The following is a 24747-nucleotide window of genomic DNA, read 5'->3' on the forward strand; positions in this document are numbered from 1 at the left end:
GTGACGCTGGCCGTAGCCACCAAGTGAGAGACTGCCTCACTCTGAGAGGAAGCCGAATAGGACGGTCCAAGGACCTCGTGGTCTTGTCCCAGGCTGAAAGCAGAAACAGCTGGAGGGGGCGAAGGTGAAACTGCGCAAAGGGCACTGCTTCCATGGAGGCCACCATCTTCCCCAGGACCTTCATGCAGAACCGAATGGGAATGGGAGCAGGCCTCTTGAGAGTTCTGATGCCCTTAGACAGAGTTGTAAATTTTTCCTTTGGAAGAAAAACACGGGCTAGCTCCGTGTCGAATTCCATACCCAGAAAGGTCAGACGCTGGGTGGGGATCAGAATGGACTTCTCCTTGTTGACCAGCCAACCTAGGCGGCTGAGAGTGTCCAGGGTTATCTGAAGGCTCCGGAGACAGTCCTGGCGAGACGAACCCTTGATCAAAAGATCGTCTAGATAAGGGATGATGAGGATCCCTCTGGAGCGAAGGATGGCCATGACGGTCGCCATCACCTTCGTGAAAACCCGGGGCGCTGAAGCTAGGCCGAAAGGGAGAGCTGTGAACTGAAAGTGGTCTCCCTGAAACGCAAATCGAAGATACTTCTGATGTTGCACACATATTGGAATGTGCAGATAGGCATCCCGAATGTCCACCGAGCAGAGAAATTCCCCGGGCTCCATGGAAGCAATCACCGACCGAAGAGACTCCATCCTGAAATGAAGAATCTTCACGTGGCGATTGAGCAATTTGAGGTCCAGAATAGGACGAAGAGAGCCGTCTTTCTTCGGGACTACAAAGAGATTGGAGTAGAACCCGGAAAACCGTTCGACTGAGGGAACGGGAACAATGACTCCGGCGGAAAGAAGGGAGGAAATGGCCTGCAGAAAACCCGGAACCTGGGCCCGCTGTCGCGGAGGCCGAGACCGGAAAAACCGTCTGTTCGGGAGTGAAGCAAATTCGATTTTGTAACCGGATGCGACGAGTTCTCTGACCCAAGCGTCGTCTACAACGGACAGCCAAGCATCCGCGAAAAAGGAAAGTCTGCCGCCCACCCTGGAAGAAATTCCAGGTGGGGGTGACCCGTCACTTAGACGAAAATCTGCCGGAATTGGCTCCTGCAGATCTGGAATATTGTCCTCTAGATCTCCAGCGAGGAGCGGGTTTGTAGGAAGGTTTCCTCTGATCCCGCTCCCTGGTGGCAGGTGGCCGATCCTGTTGAGTGGCTCTCTCCGTGGTAGAGAAGGGACGAAAGGGCCTGAATGGTCGAAACCCCCTTTTGTTGAAGGGACGTTTTGGTCGAGACTGGGGAAGCGAAGTACTTTTACCTCCAGTGGCATCGGAAATTATGTGATCCAGCTTTGCTCCAAAGAGCCTAGAGCCATAGAATGGTAGATTGGTAAGCGACTTTTTTGAAGTAGTGTCCGCATTCCATGACTTTAGCCAAAGGACTCGGCGTACAGCTACTATGTTGCTGTTAGCCCTTGCTACGCAGCCGGCCGCGTCCAAGGAGGCGGCCAAAAGGTATTTTCCCGCCTGGTTAATCTGATCTGCAAGATCTGCCAATTCGTCTCGAGGAGCTGACGCGAAGATGCCTCTGCGAAGAATTTTTGCCCAAGCGGAAATGACCTTCGCCACCCAGGCGGATGCGAAAATAGGGCAGAGAGAGGCGCCAGATGCCTCAAAGATAGACCTAGCCAGAGATTCAATCTGCCTGTCAGTAGGATCTTTGAGCGATGCCCCGTCTGGCAGAGAGAGCACCGTTTTAGAGGCTATCCGGGATACTGGAGGATCTACCTCTGGAGCCTTGGACCACTTTGAGAGCAGTTCTGCGTCAAAGGGGTACAGAACGTCCAAATACTTGCGGCCTGAGAAACGTTGCTCAGGGCGCTCCCAGGGTTTGGATAAGGTAGTATCGAAATCGTTGTGATTGGGAAAGGTTCGGGACGGAGGTCTGGCTCGTCTAAGGAGAACCGAGCTTTCCTGAGCTGGAGCCTCATCCTGTTTAAGTTTTAGTGTTTGGAAGATAGCTGCAATAAGACTTTCGACCATGTCCCGCGTTTTAGAAACGCTGTTCCCCTCTGAGCTAGCTTCCGAATGAGAATCATCGCCTGACTGAAGGCTGTCATCCGAGGAAGGAGAAGGAGGCCTGGGAGCGGAAGGGCCCTGCGAGCTCGAAGACGAAGTAGACAGAGCCCGCTTCCTAGAAGTCCTTCCCTGTCTGTCTCTCTGAAGGTCGCGGTCAGGTGCGGACGACTCACCCCGAGAGGTGGTCGGGGCAGAGGTGGCTGAGGATAGCTGAGGTAATCGTTCTAAGACCTGGACCAGCGACTGTGATACTTTTGTCAAGTCAGAAACAGACTGTGACATTGTAACGGCCCACTCCGGGGGGAGAGAGGAGGGAAGAGCGCCCTCCGCCTGGGACTCTGTGCGTTCCTGAGATGCTGACATAATGGAAGGACTGCGGGGGGGGCAGAATGGGGACGACTGACCCGATGCCCACTTCTTTTTACAGCGCGCACAGGCGTAATAGGTAGCGGTGGGCCTGAAGCAGAGATCCCCTGAAGGGTTGGGCATAAGTGAACTGCACTGACTGGCCGCAGAAATTAGGGAATAACTGCCGAGGAGAGCTAATCCCTGTCCCAGAGCCGAGCCTACAGAGATTCTGTGCGAGCAGCAGAAGAAACGCCGAAGTGTCCCCCAAGCAGCGCAGGAAGGTAGTGAAAACCCAGGAAATCCTTGTGCTGGAAGAAGGGGGCGGAGCTTAGCGGCTGCGCCGTGATTGGCTAACGGCGACGGAGAGGGCATGGCAGAAAGGGGAGGCTGGCATCTCAAAGAGAAAGAAGCCCTGTGATGGGCTAGAAAAGGCGCGCTGAAAAGAGCGCGCTCAGGAAGGGAGGAGGGAGCAGAGAAATTCCCCTCGCTGAGGGGAAAGTGAAAGTAAAAGTGACGGCGCCGCAGCCCCATGCCTACCCCGACATACCGCGCTCAGGAAGCAATATGACAGCGGTCCCCTGGTTGCGACGCTGCTGCGGTGAGTGAAGGGATCCCCAGAGTCTCCCTGACTAGAAAAGGGGAAGGGACGCAAACAGCGGTGTGAGCGCGCGGCAGGCAGAAAGGGCGGGAGATTCAAAAACTGAGGACATGTAATCCCAAGGTCCAACTTCTCCCATGCACTGAAGCCTATGCGGGGGCGGAGGGAATGTACAGGCACTTACCTGACGTCCCTGAAGAGGATGACCACAGGGGCCCACGGGGAAACGGCAGGCCGCTGGGGGGAAGGGAGTCCTCTGTACCCGCATCCTGCAGAAGACGGCTTGGAACACCTACGATCGCCGTCTTCCTCTCAGCCCTGTTCCGAGAAAGGGGTGAGGAGGGGGATTCGGCAAGGACCAGCCACCTGTCCGCAACCCTTATCACCGGAAGGTGATAGGGAAAAGTCCTGCCTGCGGTACTGAGAGTTGCGATGTGGGTGACACCACACTGCTCGCTCAGCCGCATGATATAGGAAATCAGGGTGATAAGTATACCCTGTTTCCCAACGGAAAAAACCTAAAAGATAAAAGAAGAAAGGATTAAAAAGTTCAAACTAAACCCTGAAAGGAAAAATTGGATTAATAACTGCGGATCTGGGGAGATCCCGGTCCGCCTCCTACAGACACTAAGCACAAACTGAGGTGCTTGGTGCCTGTCGGTGGGTGTATACTGCCGGGGAGGAGCTAATTTTCTTGTTTTGCATAGTGTCAGCCTCCTAGCAGCAGCAGCATACACCCATGGTATTCTGTGTCCCCCAATAAGGCGATAAAGAAAGCTGCATATCAGTGCTGTGGGCTGGACTTAAACAGGGCTCAGCATTTGAGCACTGCTAGATCTGTAGCAGATAAAACAATGATTTTATAATAAAACACAACAAGCAGCCCTGTTAGTGAAACATCGCTGGAATCAGAGTCTCTCATGCTGTTCTCAGATGGGGTAGCAAAACATGGTGACAATTTTTTTTTATTTTTTTTTTTACCAACAGTTTGTATTACAGGAAAAGTCTAATGTTTACATCCCATTTTATACACCAGGTCATGGAATAGTACATTTCTGGTGCTTTCACTGAAGACCTGTCAGCAGAATACGGCAGCCTGTATCCTATAGACCGCAGCGCACGGGGTCCAGCATCAAAAAGCCCACTAATACCAATAAATCGTACAGTACATTCAAGGATAAATTTACAAAAAATAAAAATAAGTTAGAAGGAGCTTTGCTGCCATGAGTCCGCCCGCCACCTCACAGCTATGATTCCTGTCTCTCCCGTATAATTAGCCCCCCCCCCCAATACGCGGTGCCCTGACAGCTGTGTCTGCAGATCACAGGCTCTCTGCACTAGCCCGGTATGAACAGATGTGTCGTGATGGCTGAACTTCACAAGGGGATAGACGCTCATTTCCCTAAAGCCATATATGTCACCTCTTTCTCCAAAGTCCACTGGGCTGTGAATAATCGCATAATTACAGCCTCTGCAGCCAGTCCTAGGACTTCTGTACTTTGAAAGACAGGGCCACTTTAACCCATGAATGGTAGATGCCTGAACACACGGGAGACTCGGCCACCACTGCCCCCGGGCGCTAAGAGTTAAGAGCCGGAGGGGGCCAAATGTCATTTGTATCGACTAATCTTTATCACATTTTATGGACAATTAAATATCAAAGGGACGGTTCTTCTTATCCGCTGGAATCGCGCATTTCAGCTTCTTTCTTGTGTGAGCTTCAGAATGAAACTGGGAATAAAAAAAAACCTTGAAGGTAATATTATAGGCTTAGACATACCTTCGCAGTCCTATAATTTGATAGGATGTGCGGAAGCGAGGGCTTACAGGCAGCAATTGAGAAGCCGCTTTAAAGGCTAAAATCTAAGAAACACTTAAAATGTGCTTTCATCTGCAGCTGAGCCGCGCTGGTAACATTTCATGTCTGAGCTGCAGCCACCTTCGCCGATTCAGACTGCGCCATCGCTGTACACAGTCATAAGTGAGGGAATGGGGTCAGGAAGAGTCAATGGGATTGGAATTCTTACATTAAAGGAGTTTTCCTACTTAAAGGGTTTCCCCTAAAACGATGGTACAGATGACAACGGTATGATCGCTGGGGGTCCGGCTTCTGTAACCTCCACTGATGCCAAGAGTAAGGCCGGGGTGACATGTGAGAAACACGGACAAGTCTCACATGTTAATAACCGGCACTCGGATCCGATCGTGCGGCCGCATAGCAATACATGGAGCCGCACTTCTCGCATGTGTGATCCTGGCCTTAGGGAGAAAAATTCCCAAATGAATGAAGCGTTGACCATCTCTAACTCCTGTAGATTAGTTACGGACTTTTAGGGCCTCATTCTACAAAGCTTTCAGGCCAGTATTCTGGAGTAAAAAGCTTTGAAAAGTTGCAAAATTTCCTCACAACGTGGTGTTATGACTTATGGCATGCGTCCGCTATATTTTAACATGTTTGACAAAGTCAACAGAGCTGGGTCCAGACAGGGAGTCAAAGTCATGACGAACGACAGCGTTCCTTACGCTGCACAAATCTTACTCCAGTCCCCGACTGGAGTAAGATTTGAGCCGAGGTGTATACTTCTAAATGAATCAGGAGTGTCAGACTCCTGCATACCCCATCATCAATGCAGGTACACTAAAGTGAGATTTCTGGTGAAAGGAACGCCATGAACTAGAACTGCCCACGTCACGGCCCCAGCACAACACATTTTGACAAAGCTGGGAGAAACTGGTGTGAATACGACAAAAGTTGCAAAGTTTTGGTGCAACCACTTTTCAAAGCTTTTATGTCAAAATTCTATGGTGAAAATTTGGAGAACTTCAAAAAACACACTCGAAAACCGCTGAAAAGACTCTTCCTATTTATTTTTATCGTAAAACCACTTTGCTGTTCGTATGACCAGTGTTTTCAGCATTTTATCCTGGAAAAATAACACCTGAAGGGAAAAAAAAGTGCGTATCACTTCTCTGAAGCATCTGCTGACGGAAAACGCTCCTAACTAGGCTCCGTCCAATCAGGAAGCTGAATATTAAAAAATACCTTTGAGGAATATTTTGAGAAGTATTTTTTTTATTTCCTAAAAAAGGAGTGCTTACTAAAGCTGTTTCTATTAAAAATCTCATTGCTCTGGACCACGTAAAAAAATAAATTCAAGTGCACTTACCTTTAAAGAGGCCTCATTGGTAAAGAACATAAAATTAGCAACAAATAAAAAGGCTCAAATCTTTGGAAGACTATGGTGGATTTAAGAAACAAAAATAATATAAACAGGAAAAACTGGTGATCGGTCCCCTTTAATGGAGCAATGGTCACACGTGCTCAGTAGCGATAAGTGAACATGCCCAGATAATGAGTTATCTGAGCATGCTTGGCTGCTATCCGAGAGTCTTCGTGCTCGAATATGTTCAAGTCCCCGTGGCTTCATGTCTCGCTGCTGTTAGGACAGCCACAACACATGCAGAGATTGGCTAATAAGCAGGCGATCCCTGCATGTGTTACAGCTGTCTAACAGCGGCGCGAGACATGCAACCACAGGGATTCGAATATATTCGAGCACGCCGAAGACTCTCGGATAGCACTCGAGCATGCTCAGATAACACCTTATCTGGGCACATTCACTCATCACCAATGCTAAGTAACGCTTCGTCCACACAGGGGACTTCTGCTCACTCATTCATGGGATTGTTAAGGGTCACGGTACAGCCGAGCCCCAACAATCAGACTTTTATCATCTATCCTGTGGATAGATTATATAAGATGATATACAGTGTGTACGGAAAGTATTCAGACCCCTTTACATTTTAACTCTTTGTTTCATTGCAGCCATTTGGTAAATTCAAAAAAGTTCATTTTTTTCATTAATGTACACTCTGCACCACATCTTGACTGAAAAAAACAGAAATGTAGAAATTTTTGCAAATTTTTAAAAAAAAGAAAAACTGAAATATCACATGGTCAAAAGTATTCAGACCCTTTAATCGGTAATGAGTAGAAGCACACCTTTGAGCTAGTACAGTCATGAGTCTTCTTGGGAATGAAGCAACAAGTTTTTCACACCTGGATTTGGGGATCCTCTGCCACTCTTCCTTGCAGATCCTCTCCAGTTATGTCAGGTTAGGGTCATTGTCTTGTTGGAAGGTGAACCTTCGGCCATGTCTGAGGTTCAGAGCACTCTGGAAGAGGTTTTCATCCAGGATATCTCTGTATTTGGCCGCATTCATGTTTCCCTCAATTACAACCAGTCGTCCTGTCCCTGCATCTGAAAAACACCCCCATAGCATGATGCTGCCACCACCATGATTCACTGTTGGGATTGTATTGGGCAGGTGATGAGCAGTGCCTGGTTTCTCCACACATACCGCTTAGAATTATCAACAAAAAGTTCTATCTTCATCTCATCAGACCAGAGAATCTTATTTCACATAGTCTGGGAGTCCTTCATGTGTTGTTTTTTTTTTTTTAGCAAACTTTATGCAGGCTTTCATATGTCTGGTACTGAGGAGAGGCTTCCATCGGGCCACTCTGCCATAAAGGCCCGACTGGTGGAGGGCTGCAGTGATAGTTGACTTGGTGGAACTTTCTCCCATCTCCCTACTGCATCTGTGATTTTGGGGTTCTTCTTTACCTCTCTCACCAAGGCTCTTCTCCCACGATTGCTCAGTTTGGCTGGACGGCCGGGTCTAGATAGACTTCTGGTGGTCCCAAACTTCTTCCATTTAAAGGGAAGGTGCCGCAATTTTAAACAATTTGCAAAAAAAGAGTAAGTAACAAAACATGTTGTTTCAGCAAGTGTTGTACTAACTAGGATTTATGGTTTGTTTGTAATAATGTTTTAATGTAGGCACTGGGCGCTGCCATCTTGATTTGCAGATCTGTGGAGGACTCATACAGTCTGCAAATATGGCCGTCCCCGGACATAGGAGACTGCGGGTCGGCTCCCGACCCCACACTGCAGCCTCATTAGCAGTGAACCGGGCACGCCCCTGTGGGCTGCACCATTCACTGCTGTAGGTGTGGCTGGGCGCCATTTTACTGTAGCTCAGTGCTATCTGCTGAGCTCCACTTTCTGCACCGTGCTTCCTGCTCCAGCTCCACTGTCCTCCTGCTCTGTCTCCACCTCCTCACTCACACACAGCCCCAGTGATCTCCAGTAATCTGACACCTTTGCTTTTATGAGAGCTTTTATGGCTGTCTGAGGACAGTGACATATACAGCCCATAGTCTAGTGTATAATTGGGGGGGGGGGCTGGAAGTTTCACCAGTGTGGGCATATCTGTAATACTGTCTCCTGTGATACTGCCTGCTGAGCCATGTATCTAATCCTCTCCTGTGTGATACTGACTGCTGAACCGTGTATCTAATCCTCTCCTGTGTGATACTGTCTGCTGAGCCGTGTATCTAATCCTCTCCTGTGTGATACTGCCTGCTGAGCCGTGTAGCTAATCCTCTCCTGTGTGATACTGCCTGCTGAGCCGTGTATCTAATCCTCTCCTGTGATACTGTCTGCTGAGCCGTGTATCTAATCCTCTCCTGTGTGATACTGCCTGCTGAGCCATGTATATAATCCTCCCCTGTGTGATACTGCCTGCTGAGCCGTGTATCTAATCCTCCCCTGTGTGATACTGACTGCTGAGCCGTGTATCTAATCCTCCCGTGTGATACTGCCTGCTGAGCCGTGTGTCTAATCCTCTCCTGTGTGATACTGCCTGCTGAGCCGTGTATCTAATCCTCCCGTGTGGTGCTGACTGCTGAGCCGTGTATCTAATCCTCTCCTGTGTGATACTGTCTGCTGAGCCGTGCATCTAATCCTCCCCTGTGTGATGCTGACTGCTGAGCCGTGTATCCAATCCTCTCCTGTGTGATGCTGTCTGCTGAGCCGTGCATCTAATCCTCCCGTGTGATGCTGACTGCTGAGCCGTGCAACTAATCCTCTCCTGTGTGATACTGTCTGCTGAGCCGTGTATCCAATCCTCTCCTGTGTGATGCTGTCTGCTGAGCCGTGCATCTAATCCTCCCGTGTGATGCTGACTGCTGAGCCGTGCATCTAATCCTCTCCTGTGTGATACTGTCTGCTGAGCCGTGTATCCAATCCTCTCCTGTGTGATACTGTCTGCTGAGCCGTGTATCTAATCCTCTCCTGTGTGATACTGACTGCTGAGCTGTGTATCTAATCCTCTCTTGTGTGATACTGACTGCTGAGCTGTGTATCTAATCCTCCCGTGTAATACTGTCTGCTGAGCCGTGTATCTAATCCTCTCCTGTGTGATACTGTCTGCTGAGCCGTGTATCTAATTCTATCCTGTGTGATACTGTCTGCTGAGCCGTGTATCTAATTCTATCCTGTGTGATACGGTCTGCTGAGCCGTGTATCTAATCCTCTCCTGTGTGATACTGACTGCTGAGCCGTGTATCTAATCCTCTCCTGTGTGATACTGTCTGCTGAGCTGTGTATCTAATCCTATCCTGTGTGATACTGTCTGCTCAGCCGTGTATCTAATCCTCCCCTGTGTGATACTGACTGCTGAGCTGTGTATCTAATCCTCTCCTGTGTGATACTGTCTGCTGAGCCGTGTATCTAATCCTATCCCGTGTGTTATTGCTCTCCTGACATACTCTGTGCTGCTGTCACCCTGCTGGTTTTATGTATGATCTACATGGTGGTATTATGTGTGAAATATATGGCGGTATTATGTGAGAACACTATGGCAGTATTATCTGCTAAAAGGGGACCCATTCTGTGGTGGCTCTGGCTGAGCAACTGCACACGGGTCGGGGTAATAGTTAGGTGCAGTCAGGGGTGGGCTGGTGAGGCAGCTGAAGAGAGGGGTCTCATTTTTATCGTTACTGTATGGCTACCTTTCCCCCCATCCTGCTTCCCAGCGTCACCCCGGACTACGCCTGTCACCTCACTTTCACACATCGCCAGGACAGGATCTGAGGAGGGGAATGGGGTCTTTGCATGCAAAGTCTGGATCAGAACAGGCCATCAATCAGCAGAAATGTTTCCTGGATTTCTGTGCTGCTGTCACCCTGCTCCTCCGCCATATATCTCCCTCTGTGCCCCCCACAGACCAGCACACTGCTCTCCTGAAATACTCTGTGCTGCTGTCACCTTGCTCCTCCGCCATATATCTCCCTCTGTGCCCCCCATAGACCAGCGCACTGCTCTCCTGAAATACTCTGTGCTGCTGTCACCTTGCTCCTCCACCATATATCTCCCTCTGTGCCCCCCATAGACCAGCACACTGCTCTCCTGAAATATTCTGTGCTGCTGTCACCCTGCTCCTCCCCCATATATCTCCCTCTGTGCCCCCCATAGACCAGCACACTGCTCTCCTGAAATACTCTGTGCTGCTGTCACCCTGCTCCTCCCCCATATATCTCCCTCTGTGCCCCCCATAGACCAGCACACTGCTCTCCTGAAGTACTCTGTGCTGCTGTCACCCTGCTCCCAGAATCCTTGCTGCCTGCCATCCTCGGTGACCGAAGACCCCATTCCTCTCCTCAGATCCTGTCCAGGTGATGTGTGAAAGCGAGGCGACAGGGGCCTGATGTATGGTGGAGGAGCAGGGTGACAGCAGCACAGAGTATTTCAGGAGAGCAGTGTGCTGGTCTGTGGGGGGGCACCCTGTTCAGTGCCAGGGATTGTACATAGACTGCTGTGTTTTATACACATGGATGGACCGTCTGCTTGTCTGCTCCACAGAAATCCAGGAAACATGTCTGCTGATTGATGGCCTGTTCTGATCCAGACTTTGCATGCAAAGACAGTCAGTAACTTTGCAGGCCCCATCAAAATGGCTGCTCACTGCGTTCCTAGATGTCATCCTCTCTTTTCCCTTAGCAAACACCCAGAAGGGGAGGAGAGGAGTGACACCACACCCATGTCAGCAGATTCCACCCATAATTATTGCAGGGCAGTAATGTGAGCTAGTTGTACACTTGGTTTTTGTGCCAAATTTCAGTAGCTGCTCCCCCTAGTGTTAACAAGTGGAAATGCCAAAAACTTTTTAAAATTATTTTTCATATTTTGCAAAATTAAAAACAAATGATTACATTTTCTTAAATATTAACATTAATTCTTTACATTTTTTCAATTGCTGACAAAATTTTTTTGGGATGGCACCTTCCCTTTAATGATTATGGAGGCCACTGTGGTCTTAGGAACCTTGAGTACTGCAGACATTTTTTTGTAACCTTGACCAGACCTATGCCTTACCGCAATCCTGTCTCTGAGCTCCTTGGCCACAGTTCCTTTGACCTCATGATTCTCATTTGGTCTGACATGCACTGTGAGCTGTGAGGTCTTATATAGACAGGTAATCAAGTCCTATCAGTTTAATTAAACACAGCTGGACTCCCGTGAAGGAGTAGAACCATCTCAAGGAAATTGACAGCATGTGACTTAAATATGAGTGTCTGAGCAAAGGGTTTGAATACTTATGACTAGAGTTGAGCGACTTTGGTCGGATCGGGTTTCGTGAAACCCGAATGAAACAAAATAAGTTTCAGATGAAACTCGTCCGACTAGAGCAAAACAAAGTCGGAGTTTCGTCCGAAACCCGACCCCAATGCAAGTCAATGGGAAATAAAAGTCGGACGAAACTCCGACTTTTTTTGCTCTAGTCGGACGAGTTTCATCTGAAACTTATTTTGTTTCATTCGGGTTTCACGAAACCCGATCCGACCAAAGTCGCTCAACTCTACTTATGACCATGTGATATTTCAGTTTTTCTTTTTTAATAAATTTGCAAAAAATTCTACATTTCTGGGTTTTTTTTAGTCAAGATGGGGTGCAGAGTGTACAGTAAAGAGAAAAAAATGAACTTTTTTGAATTTACCAAATGGTTGCAATGAAACAAAGTGTGAAAAATTTAAAGGGGTCTGAATACTTACCGTACCCACTGTATATTGATTATGCGACAATGTCCTTTGATGACGTAGTGGTCTTGCGAGACCGCGACTTCATCACAGGTTATTGTCGCAAGGCATCACTGGGACCGGAAGATGCCGGAAGCATCGCTAAGGCCTGGGGACGCCGGAAGGTGAGAATAACACCATTTTTTATTTTAATTCTAATTTTTACAGGGATATGGTACCCAGGGCCTGGAGGAGAATCTCCTCTCCTCCAGACCTTGGGAACCATTCGCACATTTTCCGCTTACTTTGGCATGGTGGCCATAGCCACATGTGGAAAGTAAGTGGAACAATGCATTCCTATGTGTGCGGAGGTCCCGCGATTCCGCACAAAGAATGAGCATGCTGCGTATTTTTCCACGATGTGATTTTGCCGCGGAAAGATACGCAGCATTAGCACAGCATGTGCGGAATGCTATTGAAAACAATGGGTTGCTTATTTTATGCGTTTTTGCGGCAAAAAAATGTGGCAAAAATGCAAAAAACCGGCAGGAATTCCGGACGTGTGAACACAGCCTTAGAATGTAGGAAATGCACGGCTATTTATCTGTATACACAAGTTGGGTGATACATGATCGTGGGGAATGCCAACGGTGTGGAAGCCCCATGTGAATGCAGCAGCAGTGCACAAGTGTTACCACAATTCATTCATTTATGCGGGAGTGGTAGTGTGCACCCATAGACAGTGAATAGAGCGGTCGTCACTCATGAGGATATGGGATACCCACTCACAGGATTGGTGGGGGTCCATATGGTCAAAGCCCCCCCACTGATCATACATTTATGACCTATGTTGTGCAAAGATACCGTACGTCTCCGATGATAAATCTCCTCTATTGATTTAAGTGTTGCAGCATTACTAATGGGAATGTAAGCGAGAAGGATCACAGGAGCAGACTCACCGATCTGCCTAAATTCAGACTACATTGTAATAAAATGTGACAAATTTTAAGTGGCTGGAAAATAGATTTGGTGTATCTGTAGACATTTGTGACTAATTATACACCACCAATTGGTTGGCATAAAGGGTAATCTGGTGCCATCCAGAGCCACTCACTTCCACGGTGGTGCTGAGCGGTACAATAGCGTGGGTTTATACAGTCATCAGCACCTCTAACTTCTCATATAGAGGAGGGTGGCTCTGGCCAGCACTGGATAACGCGTTTACTTTAATATTCTTTCACAATTTTGACAAACGTCTCATTTTAGTAAATCTGCTCGACAGTGCAATACAGGGGGAAGAATAATATGGAAAGGCGTGCGGTTCTAAGTGCTTAAATGGAGCAGAGCTGCAATGCCAGTTACAACCATGGATACGCGTGGCCATTTATAGAAGAAAGCAGCCATTTGTTCCAAATCCTGTACAACCTCTAGAATAAAACTGAACTGCAATACGAGACTGGCGCTGACGCTGCAGAAAACGAAGAACTTTAACTTCCTGATAACCAACAACCCATTGCATGATTATTCCATGTACGTGTACCCAACAGAGCACATCTGACCGTGCAGAGTTATCTACTGCACAAGAAATTCTAACCATTAAGAAATCCCTTCTGTAATGTTAGTCACTACACAGCACACAGTCTGCCTTGGGTATAAAGTGGCCACCATGCTTCTCTAGGGTAGTCAGTGGCTTTATTAATGGTCCATTTACACGGGCCGACCTGGATCTTTTAACAGCTGCCTGTTTCCTTAACGGCGGTCAATTTAGCAAACGCTTTTACCGGTTTAAAGCGGTAGATCCGGCTTCAGATGCAATCTGTAAGAGAGCGATCATTCAGTGCACGTAAGCAATCATCGTTCCCGGCAGCACAGAAGATCATTGCACCCGATGAACAAGTGTTTTGTTTGTTCGTCAGGTGAGTGGTAGTCTGTTCACAGGGCAAGGCTATTGTGAAGTGAGCGTTCAAAGGAATGCTCAGTGTAAATGGGCGCTAACTGCAACGGAGCGGATTTAAAAATGTATGATAATAATGATTGAATACATGGATCAGAATTTTAGATTAATTTGACCCAAAAACCTGTGTTTCACCACTTACTATGTGCTTTAGATACATTTCTCAACAATGGGTGTGACCTATAGAAAACCGGTGTGATTTGGTGAGTAAGGGATGTAGTCTACATAGGTCTAAAGCACCTAAATTTCTCATAACCTATTGGACTAAAGTAAGGTAAATATTAGTTGTAAATTTAGACTAAGCAGTCTGAAAATGTGCAAAATTAATCGGCATAAATCACCAGGATGAACCTGGCACATTTTAAGTGCGCATGGTCTATAAATTGGTCAGCTAGTAAGTTAGCGCCAATGTGCCTAATATAAAAGCAAATTACAAGCAGTAAACCCCTTCTGTTTATTACCCTTTATCACCCTAACGCTCCACACAGCTTGGCTATTGGACGAATGATCGCTTGAACAATAGCCATCTCCCCCAACTGACCCACATATATACACGGGTTTGTCTTGGCCGGACGCTACTGTGTTCTCTCCAAGCGTGCCGATGACGGATTCCTCTGATGGCAGCATAGCTCCTGGGAAACTTAAGGATCGGCCTTTGGAAATCCAACAGGATGGATCCTTCTCTACCCCCATCATCATAGGTCAGGTGCATATTACACTGTCAGCTGCTCCTAACAACATCAACTTTAGTCTAATGGGTATTTACTATTTTTGGTGCAAAATATGTTTTTTTTTGCACTTTCATTCTTCAGTTTGGCAGCCGGCTTGCTGAGTGCAGTGTGCTCCTGATAATAGAAGAGACCGGTATCCTCTGATAGGCTGCAGAGGTGGCTCGTAACCTAGGTAGCAAATAGTAAACAATAGAATAAAAGTCCCTCCATTGTTGAGCACAGTGAGGAACTTTAATATTGTTAATACCAAGTAAAATGCTAAATTGCTTATATGTTAAGCACTTTGACATTTTACCCATTTATAATGAGGAATAATTTCATGTCTCACATGACTAGTAAGTTGAGCCAAATACATGCACCATTTTGATAAATTTGGTGTTTTGCCTACTCAGACATTCAGACGTCCTACGACACTATGGCCCTGAGTTTTGCCTCCAGTCTTGATGGAGAGTGCACAGAAGTAAAATGTGGCAAATTTATTGAGATACGAATGCCACTTAATGAAACTGACATCTTCCATCAGCCGTACGCTACGCAATATATGTGTACCACTCCGAGACTGGAGGACATCCATGTTGTAATTGATGACACTTTAGTGGCGTAAATTCGGAATATTTTTGGGCTCCATTAGTCTTCGTGAAGCTCTGCCCACTTTTCAGAAAATTAGCACACCTATCCAGGATTGGTGTAAAAAGACCAAGAGTCGCTAAATTTTTGCGCAACTACAGGTTTTGCGACGTTTCAAACTGCTTTCATCAGAATTCAGGCATAAAACTGTCTGGATGAATCCATCTTATGGATCCTGCCCATTTGTCTGCGCCATTTTGTAGACACCGTGCCTATTGTTTCGCTACCAGAAGGATTGTTCAAAACTGAAATAACAATGGTAGTTTATTATTTTGTAATTAATATATTATTAAATTAACTGGTTACATGCTGCAACACTCTCTAGAGGCACCAATACTTCTTACACTGTAATTACAGAATGTAAATGAAGCCGCCACAATACAAGGCTGTGAAACTGTAATGGATAAGGGGGCTAATAGCTGGGGGGCGTTATACACAGCAGGGAAAGGGCGGGGAATAAGAATAACAAGATTGGTATTAATGTAATATACAATGCAGATCAAAGGGCTGGAATCTACAAGAGACCCCACAGGGAGCGGGGTAATAATTACCCAGGAAACTTTACCTACTGTCACTGATGTATTATCAGAGCCCGGCTCTCCCGCTGTGTCTCCATAACCGACTGCTTTAAATCTCATTTTCTTTTCTATTCTGAGTTTCACCAGCTTCTCCTAATTATTATTTAACACACTGTCTGCATTTCATGCCTGCTTAAAGACCCAGAAACACACGGATTTCTTGCAGTGGCCACCAGCCATTACAGGTGCAGCCAGTGTAATTGTGCCTGTTGGCTCCTAAACACTGACACGCTTCATTTGCCAGGAGGGTGCCACCCAGCCCGCGGACTGCACCTTGCTGGTGGCCTAGGGTGGAGGTTAGGAGCAGGTGCACGCACCTTACACGCCTGATCATGGAGAATCATTCAAGTGACACTTTACATATCTGGCCATAATGCAATCCTTCACCCCATCCAGACCTATCATTTCCAGATACTAACATAACTGTTCACCTAAAGGAATTGTCTTATTACTAAATCCTATGTGCATTTGCCCCATTAGGATAGTTACACTACATAATATGGTGGGATCCGGCTTTGAACTTGGTGGATTAGATGGGTAACTAGCCATCTAAATGGCTGGTATATAATGCTACTTAGTGGCCTACACAGTGGAAACAAGTGGCTAGTCGTGGCTTTCCTCCTATCCCGATAACAGCTTACCGTTAAGGTTATGGGCACACATTGCAGATTCTGCTGCGGATTTGGCTAGCCAAACAGCCGTTCAGCCAAAAGGCCTCTCCAGACTCTTCTATACAAATGCATGCCTACTCGGCCCAACACGATGAGACTGGAGTAAGTGCGGATTTAATGCAGATTTTGTGCGGATTTCCCCTGCATTTTGACACCTGTGTACTCCTATAAAGGAGGTCTCAAAACGCTGTGGATCCGCACAAAGAATTGACATGCTGTGGATTTGAATCCGCAGCATGTGCACAGCATTTTTGGTTTTAGATTTTAATGGTACCGTACAACGCAGAAGAGTCTGCTGCGGATCCTCAGGGCTAAATCCGCTGTGGATCCGCAGCAGAATCTGCAACGTGTGCACATACCCTAAGATATACAAAAGCCGGAAACACGTCGATCCGTTGACTTCCTTCTAAAAGGGAGTTTCCTCCATGCTCCAGACTTTTATTTGCCAAGTCAATTATCAGAAAAGAATGAATCGGACTAAGAGGACACAAAGTTTTTGTTGAGGAGCCTATTGACGCCTCAAAAAAAAAAAAACACTAGAAAAGACGATTCCTATCCATCTCTATTGTAAAACGCCTGATGGGGAATAAAAAAGCAAGTGCGTGTCACTTCTTTGAAGCGTCTCCTAATGAAAAACACTCCATTCTAGGCACTGTTCAATCAAAAGGTTGAAAAAAAACCTCCTCCAAAATCTCCCCAAAGAAGGAGTGTTTCCTAAAAAGCAGTTTGCACTAGAAAAGTTGACGTTTCTAAGCGCCTCAAAAACCTCAGTGTGCACATAGCCTTAGGAAAGTAGACCGCTGGTGGAGCCATGTCATGAAGAGACAACGGCACAGTGGAGGTAGTTGGCCGGTTTACTATTCTCCAGCCTGGACACCAAGTTATCCCCAGTAAAGAAAGGCTTTGGTGATGTAGATTGGATAACCCGGTATTCTCTAAGACCAAGCTCATATAGCACAAATCTGTCATAGGTAAATCCACTGTGGATTTTTCAGAAAATCTGAAGATGACACTTGGATCTCTATCACATGCAGATTAGCCTCATTGTAATTCACTACAGCTAATCCACAGCTGTGGAATCCTTGCCAAAAAATGAAGAGATTGTGGATTTTAAAATTGACATTATGTTCCTTGTTCTACAGTGAATATGATCCAAAAATTACCTCCAGTAAAGCGGTGGATCTACTGTCAAGATTGGCTGGTTGTATCCTCTAGTGTTGGTCCCACACCCCTCAGAATCATTGCCGGCCAAAGTGTCGTTCAGCCAAAAGGCCTCTCCTCTCTACAAATGCATGCCTACTCGGCCCACCACGATGAAAATGGAGTAAGGGCGGTCAGAGGGAGCTTGTAAAAGAATCAGAAATTAATTTCTAAGATGAGATTTTGTAGAGGATTTGTAGTTTCTCGGATTATCCAGTCCTTATTTTTCATATAAATCTATAATTTTAGCCAAATCTTAAAGTCTATAGTTACTGTTTGATGATTCACTGTGTTCCCCACAGGAATACGGCTTCTGATGCTCCATGCACTGTATGCTGTCTTGAGTGTGAAGTCAGAGGAAATCAGATCATTTCTAAGCTACGATTACCGGAGACCTCGGCCTCGAATCAGACAGCAGCTAATACCCGGCTTGGGTTACAATGACTGATCCTGTAACACTAGCACCAAAACATCACAACTCCACCGTGATAATTTTCAGAGCTCCCATCCCATAGAGAGGAGCAGAGGTTATGACCCAGGTTGGGTGTACGCTCCTTAAGTATGTTAACAGGACAGAAGGTGCGTGAAAAGCCACCTATTATACATATGCTGAGAAAGGAGGACACAACTGCTACACATGGAGAGACCGCAGTCTACCTAGTCCTTGTGTCTACAGATAATCTAACACATGGGGGAGTCCAGCACGAGGACCAGACCTGGCACCATCAATCTGAAATAGTAATCTATTAAAGGGTCATTCCCATCACAGACATTTATGGTGTATCCCGAGGTAATTCTATCAATCCCAATAGAGGTGTGTGTCCCACATCTAAGAGGCCTGTGGAATAATATGTTCAGAATGTAGGATCACGTCGTCATGACTTGCACCCGGCATATGATATGGACACCTCCCAATATATGCACCAAATGTAAAATCCAATGCAGTGTTTACACAGCCTCAGCGCTCTTTCAAAGGTTTGTGATCATTGGTCTGATCTCACATTGCAACGCATGGATTGGCTGCGCGTCTCCTGACCCGAGCGCGACAGCTTCATATACATCTATGAGGCAGACCCACTTTGTTTGGAAGACGTGAATTCTCTAAATGATTAAAAAATAGGTTCTCTCTGTACTACATGCTTCTTCATTGTATCCATCTACCATCACCTGACAGAGCTTCCCTATATTATTTGTCTTTCTATTGAATATTTAATCAAAACAGAAACGAGTTTAATAAACCTAACAATATATTTATGCAGTTTCCTTCTTGAAAAAATGACCAAGTATGGGATTGAAAAGGCTACGGTTAGGTGGATTCATAACTGGCTCAGTGATCGTACTCAAATACTCAAAGAGTGGTAATAAATGGTTGCACATCCAGTTGGAAGAGTGGGGTACCATACAGCTCTGTCGTGGCCCCATTGTTGTTCGACATTGCAAAGGAAAGCTAGGAGGTCTAGCTAACACTAGAGAAGACAGAGAAGGGATTCAGAAGGATCTTGATAAGGGATTCAGAAGGATCTTGATAAGCTTGACCAATAGGCAGCTACTAATGGAATGGTATTTAACAGGTAGAAATGCCAGATTTTACATGTGGGCAAAAAAACGAAAATTACATCTACAGAATGGGAGGAATAGAAATAAGCAACAGCACATGTGAAAAATACCTGGGTATACTAATAGATCACAGACTGCACATGAGTCAATAGTCTGATGCAGCAGCAAAAAAGGGAAACCGTTCTGGGGTGCATTAAGAGAAGTGTAGTCTAGATCACGTGCAGTAATTATCCCCCTCTACTCCTCCTTGGTCAGGCCTCATCTGGAAAATACTGTGTCCAGTTGTAGCCGTAACATTTTAAAAAAGACATTTAAAAACTAGAGCAAGTTCAGAGAAGAGCTACCAGGATGGTGAGCGGACTGTAAACTATGTCCAACGAGGAACGGTTAAAGGATCTGGAAATGTTTTGCTTGCAAAAAAGAAGGCTAAGAGGAGACTTAATAGCTGTCAACAAATATCTGAAGGGCTGTCACAGTGTAGAAGGATCATCATTATTCTCATTTGCACATGGAAACACGAGAAGCAATGGAATACAACTGAAAAGGAGAAGATACAGATTAGAAGAAAAAACTTTTTGACAGTGAGGGTGATCAAAGAGTAGAACAGCCTGCCATCTGAGGTGGCGAGTTCTCCTTCAATGGATGTCTTCAGAGGCTGGACAAATATCAAAAACTGACTGTCACATCCAAGCATAAACATTGTGTGAACAGGTGCTTAACCTAGAGTCACCAACTCATATATACGCAAGCAAAAAAGGAAGCACACTGTAGCACCATAACATGCAAATATGAAAAATGAAATGCATTACTGCATTAGAAATATGAAAAATTAAGAAAGTTTAGCGCATAAAATGTCCAAGTTATGTGTACCTGGAAGCCTACATTAAGGCATTTCTCATTTTCCAGGTCCCTGCCTATGCCAATCCTCACTAAGGCTGGTTTCACATTTGCGTTTTTTAGCGCTGGAAAAAACGCACACCTGCGCATGCGTTTTTTTCCCCTATATTTAACATGGGTGCGCATACCTGCGCGCTGGTAAGCGCATGTATGCGATTTTCATGCGCTGCGTTTTTTTGGGGTGTGCGTTGGGATTTTCCAGACGCAGCATGTTGCATTTTTTGGCCCTGCAAAAAAGCGCATGCGCACATATGCGCACGTTTTGCGCTAAAAATGGCCATTATAGCCTATGGATGCGCATATGTGCGCACTGGCATGCTCATGTATGCGTTTTTTTGCATATGCGTTTTTTTTTTTATACCATGGAATTTAGGGGTTTGGGTTAGAGATAGGGTAAGTTAAGGGGGTTTAGGGTTAGGGTTATGGTCAGGGTCAGGGTTGGGGTTTGGGTCAGGGTTAGGGTTAAGTATGGTTTTGTTAAGGATTAGGGTCATGGTTAGGGTCAGGATTAGGGTTAAGTATGGTTTTGTTAAGGGTTAGGGTCAGGGTTAGGGTTAGGGTCAGGGTTAGGGTTAGGGTCAGGATTAGGGTTAAGTATGGTTTTGTTAAGGATTAGGGTCAGGGTTAGGGTCAGGATTAGGGTTAAGTATGGTTTTGTTAAGGGTTAGGGTTAGGGTTAGGGTCAGGGTTAGGGTTAGGGTCAGGGTTAGGGTTAAGTATGGTTTTGTTAAGGATTAGGGTCAGGGTTAGGGTCAGGATTAGGGTTAAGTATGGTTTTGTTAAGGGTTAGGGTCAGGGTTAGGGTTAGGGTCAGGGTTAGGGTCAGGGTTAGGGTCAGGGTTAGGGTTAAGTATGGTTTGGTTAAGGGTTAGGGTCAGGGTTAGGGTTAGGGTCAGGGTTAGGGTTAAGTATGGTTTTGTTAAGGATTAGGGTCAGGGTTAGGGTCAGGGTTAGGGTTAGTTAGGGTTTAGGGTTTGGGTTAAGTATGATTTGGTTAAGGGTTAGGGTCAGGGTTAGGGTTAGGTTAAGGGTCAGGGTTAGGGTCAGGGTTAGGGTTAGTAAAGTCATGGTTTGGGTAGTGTGAGGGGCCAGCTAAAAATGTTGGAAAAAAACGCAAACGCGGTAAAAACGCGCTAAAAACGCATACAAACGCGCAAAAACGCTGCGTTTTTTTCCTGCATGCGCACAAAAATGCTTGAAAAAAACGCAGCGTTTGTATGCATTTGTATGCGTTTTTTTAATGCGTTTTTTTGCGGGAAAAACGCGCTGCAAAAAAAAGCAAGTGTGAAACTAGCCTAAGACTGAAGTCTCCATCTGAATGGGAACCTATGAAAAATCCTCTGTTAGGACTGAAGTCTATATCTCTGTGGAGGGGAAATGGCCCTGGTTTCATTAAAAGCGCCTGTGGCTAACAGGTGGCGTGCTCAGACAGAAGGTAAATGAATACAAATATCAAGAACTGACCGTCACATCCAAGCATAAACATTGTGTGAACAGGTGCTTAACCTAGAGTCACCAACTCATATACACGCAAGCAAAAAAGGAAGCACACTGTAGCGCCAAACCATGCAAATATGAAAAATGAATTGCATTACTGCATTAGAAATATGAAAAATTAAGAAAAAACTTTGACAGTGAGGGTGATCAAAGAGTAGAACAGCCTGCCATCTGAGGTGGCGAGTTCTCCTTCAATGGATGTCTTCAGAGGCTGGACAGACATCTGTCTGAGATGGTGTAGTAAATCCTGCATTGAGCAGTGGATCGGATCAGATGACCCTGGGGGTCCCTTCCAACTCTAACATTCTATGACTAAGCACCATGGGGCCTATAGGAACCGCCAAATGAAGGTAGTGACAGACATTGACTGAGGCGGCACTGTGCATGCTCAACCAGTGCTAGATTTACACTTTGCATGGAGGTATGATGGGGAGGATTTTTGGTTTTGTATTTAAAGCGCTTTACTCAAAGAAAAATATCCTGTCCATATGCATCAACAGGAAAAGTGGACATGATCTAGTGACTTCCCTCTATACAAAAAAAACAGCTCTCATTGTGCCATACCCAACCAAAATATGTATTCCATGGGCAGACAAGGTAGAGGGGGTCCTGAATCTGAACAAAGACAATGGCAAGTTCTTTTCCTGACAACCAAAATGCATCGGGCAGCAAAATCCTGTCCGGAGTGCAGAAATGTCCTAGATAATCTATAGCACATGATATATTAATTTCCCTTATATTTGCTAGTATAATCGTGGGGGTCTGCTGATTCCTGTAGTGTAGTGCATTGGTATTTTGACCAATGCAGTGTGACTGCAAACTTATCAATCCCCCCTATTGTGCTCGGCGAGGGTTCGCCAGTCTCTGAGCCAGGACTGGCAGGTACGTATACGTGTGAGGCTGTGCCCACTAATCAGGTTCTGGCCGGGAGTATGTATAATGCCTACATACCATCCGTTTCCAGCTCAGAAACCGGCGAATAGGGGGATATATAAGTCTGCAGTCACACAGAGTGACAGCAAACTTATCAATTTAGAGAAGAACCCCTTTAAAGGAAACCCTGCAATTTAACCACAAATCGGCAGAGACTAAATGCATTATGTAGTCTTAGCTTGTAAGGCAAAAAGCTCTTTAAATTTTAAGCAGCTGAAAATTTTTGGAAAGTTTTTTTTTCTTCCTGCCAGAAATCTACCCGTGTACAGGAAATGCATTGCAGACACTTATACACGTGTATGCTGTATATACCGTACACCCGCTTACCTTCCGCAGCTTTGATCCGGTATCCTCTCTCTGTGCCCGGGCAGACGGCTAATAGCTGCATGATGCGGTCCAGCAGGCCATGGATGACCTCAAACCCTGGGTTCTTGTTGTAATACACCGCACAGAGGTGTCGATGATTCCTTGCCCCAACATCTTGAAGAGTGAAGAAAAAAAAAAAAAAAAAAAAAAGACACATTAGTCAACGCGTTTTCTTATGATTGAAAAACACGTAAAGCCAGTGATACTATGCGGAAAACACAAAGCCAGATGACGTCTTTTGTGCGTCGTTCCGGGAAGTTGTTAATTTTTTTCTTCCCCAATATCATTTTATTAATAATCGCTTCAGGATCAAGGACCATGTGAAAATATAGGTCACCGGGTCAGGGGATGAGAAGATCCAGCTCATCCAAACATTTTCCAAAGGGGTTCACAACCCAGTATGTATTGAGGCGCACCAGCACTTGGATCTACACAGACTTCAAAAGAGGAAAAGCAGAAAAAAAAAATGGAGGCGAGCATGACAAGTGGCAATCACCAAAATTAAGAATGAGAGACGAAAACAACAGGAGATCGGCGTAAACGGTAGACAAACAAGATAAGGCAAATCCAAAATCAGCTGCAGACGCGCTCTTTGTAGAAGTAAGAGGAGAAATTGGGAACAGACGGAGGAGAGTCGGACCCCAGCTGCACAGTGTCAGCATCAAACGCTCGGTATCTGCAGCGCACCCGCCATGTCCGGAGGATGGAGGCCCCAACCACTCGATCTGTTCTTCTAACAACCCCTGCAGTGAACAGCAATTATACCACACGTCACATCTCTCCATGACAGGAGGCTCCGCGAGCATCAGGCGTATAATGGAGGGCGCACATGTAAGCTCCGCAGACCAAACTCAGAGCACAACATACATCGATTATCCGCACACTACAAAGTCACAATGCCCAGGAATCAAAGAAAGATGAAAAGAGTTATTACATATCTACATAATACCGCAGGCCATGGAGGGGAAGGGCCAGGGTTAACCTCTGGCTGGAGGCTTTTGCTAGGTTTTTCTTGCTGATTGAGAACAGACAGGTTGTCAGAGGGTCTTACAGCTTAGTAAGTAGGGTTGTCAGGTGGGGGGGCTGTTAGCAACCCATTAGGGTACGCTCACACGGAACTGGTTGCCCACAGCGAAATAGCAGCACTAAATTGCACGGATATCGTGGTAAACGTGCGCAGCATGAATGGTCAGGCTGGGGATGTTAAAGATGGCGAGCTGGCAACACGCGGCCGCCTCCTGTTGAGAAAATCCTGTTTTCTGCAGGGACTGGAGTAGGATTTGTGGCGAGGCACACAGAGGAGTAGGCCACTCATCCAACACCCCCAATTCATGAGGCGTATGCTTCTTCATGAATCAGGAGTGTCTGACTCCAGTCCATCTCCTCATCAACACCAGTGTGAACAACGCTCGTCCTGATGTATAGTCCCATAAGGAACTCATTTAATATTTTTTGACCATCCCCCTAAGACAAGGTGTACCCAATCCGGATGGCCCCTACCCTGGTAAGTCACCTCGCTATGTGCCAGCAGGCCTCAGAATAGAGGTGGGCAGAGCTGGACTTGGGCCTGACTGTGCCTTACTTCTGCTGGATATATATAGGGTGCACAGACGAGGGGGCGGCCACATCCCCAAATGGACTGACTACCTGAAACACCAAACTACATGGGCCGGCACACCTCTTGGTACAAGAAATATGTAGGTGCAAATATACTGCAGCCATTAACAGACACATGTGACCTAGAGCAAAACAAATGCATAGAAACCCTACAGTAGTACACATGTAGAAAACATAGGATACGAAGTTAACATTGATTTATCAAAATGCTAACAGTTCTTTGCAGTCAGTACAT

The 24747-nt window shown here is 46.1% G+C and overlaps 1 protein-coding gene across 1 annotated transcript in view; it reads right to left on the reverse strand.

Annotated features, from left to right (window-relative positions):
• FARSB (phenylalanyl-tRNA synthetase subunit beta) overlaps window positions 1-24747 on the reverse strand; it is a 121643-nt gene that overhangs the window by 10321 nt on the left and 86575 nt on the right. Inside the window, exon 16 of the mRNA XM_073581125.1 lies at window positions 22857-23009. Coding sequence (XP_073437226.1) covers window positions 22857-23009 — 153 coding nt within the window. The remainder of the gene's footprint in view (window positions 1-22856; window positions 23010-24747) is intronic.

This window comes from Dendrobates tinctorius, unplaced genomic scaffold, assembly GCF_039654945.1.
Source record: "Dendrobates tinctorius isolate UK_male_01 unplaced genomic scaffold, ASM3965494v1 ptg000069l, whole genome shotgun sequence".
Lineage (NCBI taxonomy): Eukaryota > Metazoa > Chordata > Amphibia > Anura > Dendrobatidae > Dendrobates > Dendrobates tinctorius.